At 41.1% G+C, this 13,224-nt stretch overlaps 1 protein-coding gene across 1 annotated transcript; it reads right to left on the reverse strand.

Annotated features, from left to right (window-relative positions):
* Nucleotides 1-10,741: 10,741 nt before the first annotated feature.
* Nucleotides 10,742-12,013, reverse strand: LOC147898241 (uncharacterized). The gene is made up of 2 exons (XM_087379816.1): nt 11,790-12,013; nt 10,742-11,649 (listed from the first exon to the last, which is right to left on the reverse strand). Exons 1-2 carry the CDS (start codon nt 11,903-11,905, stop codon nt 11,166-11,168), a joined length of 600 nt encoding a protein of 199 aa, XP_087235942.1. The 5' UTR covers nt 11,906-12,013; the 3' UTR covers nt 10,742-11,165.
* Between the last annotated feature and the right edge of the window lie 1,211 nt (nt 12,014-13,224).

Below are 13,224 nucleotides of genomic sequence, written 5' to 3' on the forward strand. Positions count from 1 at the left end.
GTCTACCACAGAGGTTGAGTATGTTGCAGCCACAGAGGGTTGCAAGGAGGCTATATGGCTTGATCGGCTAGTGGGAGATTTGGGGATTCATATAGGTGTACCGACATTGCATAGTGATTCCATGAGTGCTATTCAGCTAGCACGGAATCCAGTCTTTCATGCAAAGACCAAACACATTGAGGTCAGATACCATTTCATCAGGGAGGTACTTGAGGACAAGTGCATAGAGCTTGTCAAGGTTCATACAGATGATAACCCTACAAATATGCTGACGAAGAGTCTACCTAGTCAGCGGTTTGAGTATTGTCATGTATTGATGGGCATTGGATAGTATGCTCACTGGTTGTTCTCCCTTAAAGGCACATTGTCCTTTAAGTGGGAGGTTGTGGGGGTTAAAGGTCACTGTGCCTTAACCCCGGTTATGTACAATACTCAAACACATATATAAATGAATGAAAAAGAAGATTAGGGTGGTTATGCACCCACCAAACTTGTGTGGCTCTCTGTCTCTCTCTCTTCTTCTTCCGTTCTTGCTTCCGTTGAGAGCACTCTCATATATCATTGTTCCTCACACTCCGGACAATTAGCCAAATCTCGATCCTCATGATAAAAGAGAATACAATCATTACGGTAAGCATGGATGGTATCATAATCCATACCCACTGTTGTCAGCATCTTCTTCGCTTCATCTCTTGATGCAGGCATGGTATTTGATGCAGGCAACATCTTCTAGAGCAATCTATCGCAATTCAAACATACATAGGCTTCTTATAATGAGAAACTATGATGATTCTTAAAACAAACAATATCCAAATATTGAGATAAATTAATGCAGGAGCTAACCTCATTAAGGCCGAGACACTTGTATTTGATCACTGATACTTTGCTTGTAGATTCAAGATTGAGAGACAAGCCCGTAGTTTTAACATCCCAGCACCCTCGTACAATTGTGTTGATTTCAACTCACATATTGGCCTCAGACTCGGACATCACATGTACATGTGATGTAGAGCCCCTAAAAATAGAATCCATCATGTCTGCCATACCCTCGTTCATCATCTGGCACATTTGGGCACTATCCTCCTGCTCAAAGTGTGAAGGTATATGCGCACCCTCACCACCCTTCTCATCCTGTTTCAAGGTTTCATGTAAATATAAGATCTTGTCTCAAGGTTTCGTGTCATGTATGCATGCAATATTAATCACGAACTCAAATAGCATTGACTTATCGATGATCCATCACCATGTGCACCACCAATGGCGGGTGCTGTTGCGGGCTCCTCCCCATACATCCGCAAGTGGCACATGACAATATGGTGTTGATGTCGTACTTCTTACTTGCAATGAGTGCAATGACAATACAACCTCTCCGTAAGCCACTCTGCGCTCCCGAGTGTTGGTGCATCATCTGACGAGCTTCCACTCATCCCTTCCATCTGCACACCTTCAAAATCACAACACAAAATGCAAGGAAATCCATTAAGATCCAAAAAATAGCCACCCATGAGCAACTTCCTTCTCTTGTCAAATTAAGTGCCCTGAACCATCGCTATATAGCGACGTTATACCCTATTCCATCGCTATATAGCAATGCTATATAGTGTCGCTATATAGCAACTGACCAGTGTTGCTATATAGCGATGCTGGGGGCTAAAACCTGAAACCACGGACGCCTCTGCCTTTCAAAACTCTATTGTGGGAAAAGCAAAAATATATTCTCCTTCATTATATTTGGCAATCTCACTTTCCTCCAACCTCTTCCCCACACTCCTCACCCCTACCAAGCTCCTCTCCCAACACTTGTGCTCCCTCTCCACCCTTCTTCCTCTTTGCTTGTGTGAAAGGACTTTTTTCAAGAAAGTCTTTAAGCAATCTAGGTTCATTTTTTGTGAGATTTCATTTTGTGTGTTGAAACATGTTTCTCCTTGCATTGCTAAGCCCATGTGCTAATTGTCATGCTTAATTTTCAGAGTTGGACAAAAAATGAGATTTGGTGAAAGAAGAAGACTCACCTCTTCTTTTTTTGGTATTTCTCTTCCTCCTTTTTCCCTTCCTTTCGTGCTTTCTCCTTGTCTGTAGGCTTATGCTTGTCCCCTCAATCCAATCCCTTTGAAAGTTGCTTCTCCAAACTCCTCCTTTCACTAATTAGTTATCGAAAAATGGTATGTTTCCTCTCTTTTGAAGGGCCAGTCTACGAAACACCTCCTCTTCCGAGCGGGATCTTTCCAAGTAAGAAAGTGCTTCCTCTATTTTCTTATTTTTATTTTCGTGATTTGCATTGGCCTGTAGCTAGCGCAAGCTGCGGTGATGGGCATAGGAACCCTCCCCTCTCTTATTTCCTCTTCATCCTCTCTTTCCCTCTTTTCCTCCCTCTTTCCCCCCTCTTTCCCTCCCTCTCTTGTTTCCTCTTCCTCGTCCCCTCTCTTTTCCTCTCTTTTGTGTTTGCTTATGCATGAGCTCATAAGCATATGCTCATATGCTTATGCTTATGCATGAGCTTATGCTTATATGCTTATGCTTATGCATGAGCATATGCTTTCTCTCTTCTTCTCTTTTTCCCCTCTCTTTCAATCTCTTCCTTCTCTTCTTTTTCCTTCTCTTTTCCCCTCTCTTTTCTTCTTTTCCCCTCTCTTTTTTCTTCTCTCTTTCTTTGTTTCATCCTCTTCCTTCTCTTCTTTTCCCCTCTCTTATTTCCTCTCTTTCATCCTCTTTTCTCTCTTTTCATAAGCATAAGCATATGCTTTCTCTCTTTTTCTCTTTTTCCCCTCTCTTTTTTCCTCTCTTTTCTTATTTTCCCCTCTCTTTTTTCTTCTCTCTTCCTCTCTTTCAATCTCTTCCTTCTCTTCTTTTTCCCTCTCTTTTCCCCTCTCTTTCATCCTCTTTTCTCTCTTTTCATAACCATATGCATTTGTGTATGCTTATGCTCATATGTTTATGCTTATGCATGAGCATGCTCATATGCTCAAGCATAAGCATATTTATATGCTTTCTCTCTTTTCTCTCTTTTTCCCTCTCTTTTTCCCTCTCTTTCCCCTCTCGTTTTTCCTTCTCTTTTTCCCTCTTCCTCCTCTTCTTTTTCCCTCTCTTTTCCCCTGTTTCATCCTCTTTTCTCTCTTTTCATAAGCATATGCATTTGCGTATGCTTATGCTCATATGCTCTTTTCTCTCTTTTGCTCTTTTCCCCTCTCTTTTTTCATCTCTTTTCTTTTTTTCTCCTTTATTTTTTCCTTAACTTTTCCCCTCTTCTTTTCCCCTCTTCCTTCCTCTTCTTTTTCCCTCTCTTTTCATAAGCATATGCATTTGCGTATGCTTATGCTTATACGCTTATGCTTATGCATGAGCATATGCTCATGCATAAGCATAAGCATATGCTTTCTCTCATTTTTTGCCCTTTTCTCCTTCTCCCCTCTCTTTTTTCTTCTCTCTTCCTCCCTTTCAATCTCTTCCTTCTCTTCTTTTTTCCTCTCTTTTCCCCTCTTTCGTCCTCTTTTCTCTCTTTTCATAAGCATATGCATTTGCTTATGCTTATGCTTATGCATGAGCATATGATCATATGCTCATGCATAAGCATAAGCATATGCTTTCTCTCTTTTTTTCATTTTCCCCTCTCCTTTTTACTCTCTTTTCTTATTTTCCCCTCTTTTTCCTCTCTTTCCCCCTCTCTTTCATCCGCTTTTCTCTCTTTTTTCATCCTCTCTTTCCTTCTCTTTTTTCCTCTCTTTTTCTCTCTTTTTTCTTCTGTTCTTCTCTCTTTTTTCTCCTCTTTTTCCTCTCTTTTCCCCTCTCTTTTTTCCCCTTTTTTCTCCTCTTTTTTCCTCTATTTTCCCCTCCTTTTTCCTCTCTCTTTTCCTCTCTTTTTCCCTCCTTTTTCATCTCTTTTTTCCTCTCTTCCCTTCTCTTTTTTCCTCTCTTTTTCTCTCTTTTCTCCTCTCTTCTTCTCTCTTTTTTCTCCTCTTTTCTCCTCTCTTTTCCTCTCTTTTCCCCTCTCTTTGCCCCTCTCTTGTCCTCTCTTTTTTCCTCTCTTTTGCTCTCTTTTCCTCTCTTTCTTTCTCTCCTTTCCACCCACATGAAGCTTCAACATCTAGACATTGAGCAAGCATATACAGACTTCCATCTCTCAAATTCAAAGAATGTAGGAGTCTATAAATGCTTTCTCAATGTCAGGCTATCTTTTTCTCAAGAACCTTTTCCTATTTTTTCTTTTGCTCCTTAGCTATATTGGGTTCTTTTTTTTCAAACAGATTCTAAATGGAACAACCACGCCCTCACCCACAACTGTCCTCTTAAAACCCCAACCCAGTTCCCCATGTTGGAGTGATTCGAGACATCTCATCTCTGCTGTTACATGTAGTAGAGAAGAATGCACACGATACAGACTGGGTGAAGTATAACGTCCAAGTGTGTGCACTTGGGTGGGGTTGTCACTGAAGGCGCATGGAGCAGGGATGATTGAGGAATGCACGACACAACCTACAAGATCTCCGTAGGTTTTGGAGAGACTGCCACGATTGCTAGAGCACCAAAGATGAATGTATAAAGGACACAATGGGTTGTGTACATGTCTTCATGGGCTGCAAGTATGTAATCTCTATAGATTATGACCTCATATTAGAAGAAATGGAAGATGAGGTCCTGAGTGACCCGCCTAGTAGCTCGGAGGAGGAAAGTACCTCGGACAGTAACGTAGAGCAGTAGACCTCCTCCACTATTTTTGCATTTTTAGAGAATGTCTCTTTTGGAGACAGATTTTGCTAAAGCATAGTTTTGGAGACAGATTTTGCACTCTCTTTTTGTATGTGAGAACTCTTGTTTAACAATAGTATTTTTTGAGATATTTTTTATATATGAAAACCTTCTTGGATTCCACTTGTCTTTCATAAATATTTGTCCTTTCAAAATTGGCTTTTCATAATTGTCTTAAGTAAATATTTGTCCTTTCATAATTGTCCTTTCTCGATTGATGTCCTTTCATAATTTTCTTAGGTAATTAATTGTCTTTTCATAGTTTTATCAAATTGAATTTGAGTTTGAATTTCATAACTATCTTAAGTAATTAATTGTCTTTTCGCATCTTACCTGCTCGTGGTTGTTTTTGTTTTGTGCTTGTGTCTACGTTTGTCCAATCCCCCCAAATTAGACATGGGATCACGCCGCATGTCCAATGAGTACAGAACCCCTCATAGGAGGAGACATCATGATCTGTACTCTCTAGAGGACATTGATTCCACTCAATCTACTCCTCATGGGCCTACTCCTGTGACCTTCCCTACCCCGACTCCTCTCATGCCTAGCACTGCGACTACCCCTCGACAAACTCCTTTGCTAGCAGCCCATGGCTTTGTCGAGAGTCCTGACAAGTTTGTCGCACAGATGAGTGATGTGGAGGTAATGAGATTCTTCTCTTTGCTATCCCAAAGGACCTCAGCAATTCCCTCTCCTACACTAGTAGCTGGACCTACTTGACAGCCATCCCCTCTAGCCCCTTTGACTAAGGGGGCGTACCCATCGCAAGGGAAGAAAGAGTAGGAAGGGTCAATGTTGCTAACTCAGGGGATGTAGACGAGTCAGCACACTCACATCCCTATAGGTCTCCACTTGGTCATGAGACCGAGTACCAGTAAGGTCCCTTGCCCTCTCCTACTCCAACTCCCTCTGCTACTCCTCGCTCCATAAGCACTCACAGTAACACCCCTCTCTCTAGCTCTGCTACTGCCACTCCCATGACTCCTCATTTCCTGCCCGAGGACCTAAACTATGAAGTCACTAGGAGTGGAGAGATAATAGAAAATAAAAAGGGCTCAAAAGTGCTAACCACCATGAGGCGGTTGATGAGCCACCACTTCAAGAGTGGCATAGCTACTGACGAGTGATACCAGGATGACGAAAAGAAGAAGTCAGTCATCGAGGGATTGAAAATACAATACCCTAACCCCCCAAATTGGGAGTTCAATGAGGATTACATGGGAGAGCGCATGTGTGCTGTCTTGAAGCATTGTAGGTCAACCTTGCGAACTTCCATCGCAAAGGGGAAGACTAAACCCAGCTGGGTAGACAAAGTTGACTAGAATTTTTTGAAGAAGGAGTATAGGGAACAACCCCAAAAGTTTAACAATCAAAGGAGGGTTGTGAGGAGATGATTGGACACCATAGGTGCTTCGCACCTCAGTAGTGGCGGACAGTTGGCATTCCAGGCATGGGTGGTAAGTCTACTTCGTCTCATTTAATTTATTGTTCTATTTGTTTTATTGGAGATTGCATGCACTTTATCGAACTCTCGTAATTTGGGCCCATAGCAAGCTGCGATGGGTCGCCTTTCCATAGACAAAGAGATGAGATGCGCATTTGGCATAGGAGCAAAACCATGGTTTATTGAGATGGATGTGCTGGGAGCGACAATCAATTGGACTGAAGTGGCTGCTTGCTCAGTATAAGTCTAATCCTACTTGTAATCTCACTTTTTAAATTGTTTTATTCTTTAAGTTCCAATCTAATTTCCAATTAATATGGTTTTACTCTTAGGGTGCAAGCTTGAACGTCCCATCAGCAGAGGTGAGCAATGATGACGAGGAGGGATTTGGATTACACGGCTTCGATGAGTGCTAGGGATTCAGGCGTAGCTCACGAGGGCCAGGGATCAGGCCAACGCAACCATGATGATGATGATTCGAATGAGCAGCAGTAGTAGTAGTATTAGTAGTAGTAGTTTGTATATACTTTGGCATGTATATGCTTTTGTATGTCGGCTCGTTTGAGTGAGTTTGTATCACCCTTTTTTCGAAACGGAAATTTTGTAACAAATAAGGTTGTATATACTTTGACATGTATATGCTTCTATCTCTCGGCTCGTATGAGCGATTTTGTATCACCCCTTTCACAAGGGAAATTTTGTAACAAACAAGGGTTGAGAGTTTTATCTCGCCTGTGTGCTTGTAAACATTATTTTGTAATGCAAAAAAAAAAAACATTAGTGGGGCAAAACAAGGGTTGTTGTGGCCTTGTTTAGCCCCACTAATGTTTTTTAAAGTTCTGTTAAGGGTCGCTATATAGCGACGCTTTACCAATGTCTTGATATAGCGATGTTTACCAGAGTCGCTATATAGCAATGCTTATATAGCGACATTTCTTTTTCGATGTTAATCGCGACGTAAATAGTGACTTTTGTGCCCGTTAAAAAAAAACTTTTTAGTGTAAAAAAGGTCGATATTTTTGTTGAAAAATGGCCTGTGCCTTTTAGTGAGGCTACTAAATTTTTGTAATATTTACAAATTTTGTAATAATACAAACACGTTTCTTTTTTATCACACTGTCAACAAGTGCTACATGGTGAAACTTCTTAGATTGTTGTAATAAAACTTTTATAGTAGACTATGATTTCATAGTAGAGTATGCCACTTTGGGGTGCTACAGGATTTTTAATATACCTTTGAATGCATGTGATAGTCTATTTTTCAATATAAAGTCTCTGTGTGATTATTATTTTCACTTTGTTTTAGTCCCTATGCAATTATGAGCATGCTCTAAATAGCCTCTAAATAGGTAAAAAGTTCTCTAAAAAGTGCGCAAAAACTGATCAAATAGTGCTAAAAGTGCATTTGAACCACCACTTCCATGGTTGGGGTGCTACTTGGGCTGCTAGGTTGGCATATCTATTAGCCCTCCCAATGGTCAATGAGATCTATTCAGGCACCATTATGTGCTATGCTGATATGTAGGTTGGGGGCCCTCAAGATAGCATTGAGCTCTAGAATTTTGTTTTATGCAACCAAGCACAAAAAATCTAATTTTGGACAATGATTTTCAAGGGAAGGTTGATACATCGTAAGATAAAATGGTTGATTTACTTCTTTGCACCAAAATAGCCATAACAATTTCTCCCAAGACCACCACGTTGGTTTTTAATAGCCTTAAAAGTGCTAAAGTATCTCTTTTTTTAAACAAGTGCAGTGGTCATAGAACTATATGCTAGCAAGAAGCTAGCGCAGTAATGGTGCACAAGAACCAATGTGGGCATCCCACTAGGTCACCACATGTCATACACTACATTGTTGTCCCAGTAAAGGCATGTATTCTTGTATTCCTCTATAGTAAAGGCATGGAGTGGTGTATGCCATGCTCTACACCGTGTTTATAATGGTTTTATGCCCATGGACTAAGGCCCCCATGGAGTAACACCTTGGAGTTTCGCATGTTGAGCTCTACACCATGTTTAGAATGGACATATGTCCATGGAGTTAAGGCCTTGAGTATTGTGTGTCAAGGTCTGCACAGTAAGTTCTGACAGGTTGTGTCTAATCATTACGCTGGTGTGGTAATCAATATGCTAGGCAAAGACCCGGTGATAGTGCCAGTCTGCCACAAATTTGAAATCCCACCCACAAATGTGTTGCAGCACGACTCAAAAAATGTCCCAAACATTATTTTGCAATTGGCTACACTTGATCATGCGTTTGCCTAAATATATAATAGGAACACAAAACCTAGATGATCTACATGAGCTTTGCCAATCACACATCTAGTTGGGAACGCTCTTATCAAGGTGATCAAGGCTATCCATTGCAAATGATTGCGAACCAACACCTAGATAATAATCAATTCTACTCATTGCCTCTGTGTATGTGTGTGTGTGTGTGTGTGTGTGTGTGTGAACCAACACCTAGATAATAATCGGCTCTACTCGTTGCCTCTGTGTGTGTGTGTGTGAGTTCCACACAAAACAAAAAAGTAAGTGTGTGTGTGTGTGTGTGTGAATATTCTCTCTCTCTCTCTCTCTCTCTCTCTCTCTCTCTCTCTCTCACACACACACACACACACACACACATTTTTTTAAGTGAAAACTTTGGTGCTTTATATTACAAGAGAACTATCTAGAAAAAAAGAGGTAAGCTAAAATACACACACACGCACGTGCACACACACACACACACACTTTTTTTTGAGTGAAAACTTTGAGTGCTTTATATTACCAGAGAACTATCCAGAAAAAAATTGGTAAGCTAAAATACACACAAACGCACACATGCGTACACGCATACGCACACGCGCGCACACACACACACACATAGACAGGGTAGTTTTTAAGAGGGAAACATAGTTATGGAAGTATGTGTCATTGGACGAAACTTTCCTAGGGTAGAGTTACAAATACTAGCTGATGCTACCATTTTCAAGGCTTCAATATGTTTGCTGAATTCAAACCTCATATGAGAATCCCATGTTAATTTTCTGGCAAATTTATCAACCTTGAAGCTTTGAATGGTAGCCCCCCACACTTGGAGAAGCTTCTAGATTCTCTATTGAGTGAGCGTTCACCCTAAAAATTCAGCATGGATATAGATGTACATATAGATATAGATATAGATATAGACATAGACATAGATAGATAGGCAAACATGTACATAGATATATAGATAGGTAGACAGATAGATAGATGGATAGATAGATAGATTATATGTTGGGTCAAAGCCAAGGAATTAAAGCCATCAAATGCAAACAATACACTCAACTTTGTCCCCATCTCTCTCTCTCTCTCTCTCTCTCTCTCTCTCTCTCTCTCTCTCTCTCTCTCTCTCTCTCTCTCTCTCTCTCTCTCTCTCTCTCAACTTGCGTCCAAATTGGAAAGAAAACTTCAATCTACTTTCAAAAGGTAACTCGAAGTATTAGGAGGGTAGGGGAGAAGTTCGCTCTGAGAGAGGGAAGGGGATCGAGGGGTAGACAGGTAGGAAGGTAAGGAGAGAGGTAGAAGAATGAACAACACGGTTTTAGTTACTCACAAGTTATACCAAGAAAAGCGTTGATGTCTTCATCAAAATATAGTACTATTCATAGTGATGGTAATACTTGCTAAAATATCGACATTGTTATACCAAACTACAAACTAAACATATAAATACCAACGTAATACTGATATATATACTGACAGATATACTAAATGCTTAACATTCTCGATAGAACTTATACACTAATATTTCTTATTTTGCAAATGTATTATCAAATTTACAACAACTCCCTCTGATCAAGCACTAAGAGAGTTTTTAATTTTAATGGTTCCATTGACACACTCACACTACATATCCAAAAACACCATCTTCATTCATGACAATTGTAATTATCAGTTTTTCCAACTCTTATAATTTAGGATATTAGAATGAACATCCGATTGCTAAAACTCTAACAAGGAAAAGCCATAACAATAAGCACTTGTGCTAGCAATTCCAATTACTTACTTTAAACGTTGTACTATAGAGTTACATGCGTATCCCTTGCATGAGTTTCGAATCAAATTCTTTTGAAAGTACTAGACTTAGCTTTGGACGCGTATCCCATTTTAGTAACGTCTTTGTAATCCGTGTATGTCATACATTAGTTATTGAATATGGGCAATAAACACAAAAATACACTTTCGCTTTAAATTCCTCGGTTTTCAAGCAAGTTTGTAAGCGACAACTTATGACGGTAGAACCAGTATACATAAATGTCAAAGCTTTGAGTACAGCGTGTATCAAGCTGGTTTTGTACACACTTTTACGGTTTACTATGTTGTATCGTACTTGTTTAACTCGCCTCACATTTCCTTGTCCTATTATGTATATGGAGCAACAAACATTCACAAAATGAATGAAGACGACAACTTCACGTTTAAATATCTATCCACTCATCGCAACCATGCGAGTTTAAGTCATAAGGGAGTCGACAACAAGAGAAATGCGTTAAAAAACTTGAAACAACTTTCACAACTGCAGGATGTTAATCGATAGAGGACTTGTTGCAGAACTGGGCTATGTAGCCCTTTCATGATGACAGTTTGGGCTGTGTAACATTTCCACTTTCAAAAACAGTTTAATTTTCAGCAGTATGGTTACAAAGAACAAAGATGTCCAGATCATCTCGAGATGCTTCCTACGAAGTGCAAGATCTGTCCCCGAAAGATAGCTGTAAGCTTAATATCCACAGTTTTCAAACAGAAATCAGGTCGACACTAACTTCAAGCTACGTAGTGCAAGATTCCATCCTGCACGGTAAGAGGAAGGAGTCATAGAATTGGGCCGTAGTAGCCGTTCAACTTGGCAAATTGTCTGTAATGCTCCCTTGAACAAAAAGCTTCATCAGACCGAGTACTGTTCGTATCATATAAACGGAATTAGAGGCGCAGGTGCTCGATTTATCGACTATAGTGAAGATTCACGCTTCCTTTTCCGTTTGCTGTGGGGCCTTTTTAAAACAACGAACGATTCATCTCCTCCCACTATATAGAGATCGGTCACTGGCCTAGACCGAGGCCTCACCCGTTCGTCAAAATCTAAATCCAAGGAGTTTTCATACTTGAAATCCTCGCTCATCTCCACATCGGTCATTTGCTTCGACACCCAACGACCTGTCATGGCAATTGCAGAAGAGGAAGCCGTGGGAGAGGGTTCACAGCTGCGTGCCTTGTTATTGAACGATCGTTCCGTCGCGCAAGAAGCCGTAAGGCTGTCAACCCCCGGGGACTGTGCGCACCGAAGAAGCCGAATTTCCTTAAGCTGCACGAGTTGCTCGACTGCTAGCATCTCCGTTTCTGTGCAGCCGGAGTCGCCTAAGGCAAAGGAAACCTCCGAAGCCGCGGCAGTAGCATGGCAGTCGGAACTACAACACAACCCAATCCGATCATCCCTACAAAAGAAGGAAATAATCACGACCCAATTCGAGAATTGCGACGAGGAAACCCCCGAGTAATTAGAACAAAGCTACAACAACTAGGGCAAAAAGGACTTCCAAGAATGGAGTCACAAAAAGACGATAGAATGGCTTACCTGGACGGGAGAGGAGGAACGGAAAGTGAAGGAGAGGAAGCTGGGAGACGGGAGATGGGGATGAGGACGGCGAGATGAAACTCAGGGGCAAGGGATACATCGATATTAGTCGTCATGGGCAAGAGCAGTCGTTGCGATAATCCACAGGTTACAAAAACTGCATCTATAATCTGTGATAGAAGATAGATAGGTTGAAGTGTGTATGTGAGAACGTAGTAATTGAGATCTCTGCAACCAACATCGATCCTTAGCACCATATCTATCTATTACTTTCCTTGTGTCGTTTGAAAAGATAGTCCTATGTCCGTCGTCCCTTTGCGGTCCGCTCCCCCCATCCCACGGTCATCTTGCACCTATTGACTTCACAATTCCTTTACTTTAAATGGACGTTGATACCTTTCATTCCAACTTCTGATTTTATTTATAAATCTCAATATCTAAGTGCTTCTCACGAATTTTAAAGTTGGATCTATATTGAGCTCTCCTTTAGCCACGTGTTCGATTGTAAGACTTTGATCTTGGATCGATCTCAAGGGCTAGAAACACACTTTCCCAAATTTGAGTCTACTTTTCGTCCATCCTTGCTTTTCGTTAATCTTCATGAATTTGTGCTATCTTTTAGCTTTAATGTTCTTCATCATTTATATCCGATATGATATAGTGTGTAGGATCTGATTCAACCGATGGGTTGATTGATCAATGGATTACTTGGACGCCATGGCAACAAGATTGCTAGAGGACGGTGAGCGTGATCTCAAGGGGAGCAAGTGAGTGACTGTATTTACAACAAGATTGCTAGAGGACGGTGAGCGTGATCTCAAGGGGAGCAAGTGAGTGACTGTATTTACAACAAGATTGCAACAGGACGGTGAGCGTGATCTCAAGGGGAGCAAGTGAGTGACTGTATTTACAACAAGATTGCTAGAGGACGGTGAGCGTGATCTCAAGGGGAGCAAGTGAGTGACTGTATTTACAACAAGATTGCTAGAGGACGGTGAGCGTGATCTCAAGATTGCTAGAGGACGGTGAGCGTGATCTCAAGGGGAGCAAGTGAGTGACTGTATTTACAACAAGATTGCAACAGGACGGTGAGCGTGATCTCAGGGGCCAAAGAGCAAGTGAGTGACTGTATTTAGTGCCTCGAACGATCGAGGTTATGACGAGAAGGTAATCATGGAAGTTTAAAGAAGCTTTAGCCATCACGCATAAGCCTCACTGCTACCCTCTGTAGAGAGCTCTTCATATCATTTCCGGCATTCCTTGTCGACCCACACATCCTCCATTGCTCATCTTGGTTGCCATGTTCCCATGCTTATCATGCACTAGCTAGGCGAACTCTAAGACAGTGATCGCCTCCCTTCTCGTGATCATTTATTTGTCAAGCGATTTCAATGTAACATTTAAAAGAATTACTCGCAGATGACTTTACGCTAGA

Source organism: Dipteris shenzhenensis, chromosome 9 (genome assembly GCF_047967505.1).
Source record: "Dipteris shenzhenensis isolate YYH24624 ecotype China chromosome 9, Dip_SZ_1.0, whole genome shotgun sequence".
Lineage (NCBI taxonomy): Eukaryota > Viridiplantae > Streptophyta > Polypodiopsida > Gleicheniales > Dipteridaceae > Dipteris > Dipteris shenzhenensis.

Coding starts and splice junctions, on each gene's coding strand:
- LOC147898241 (XM_087379816.1), bottom strand. CDS start 11,905: ATGACGACTAATATCGATGTATCCCTTGCCCCTGAGTTTCATCTCGCC. Junction 11,650..11,789: donor GTTCCTCCTCTCCCGTCCAG/GTAAGCCATTCT, acceptor CTTCTTTTGTAG/GGATGATCGGATTGGGTTGT.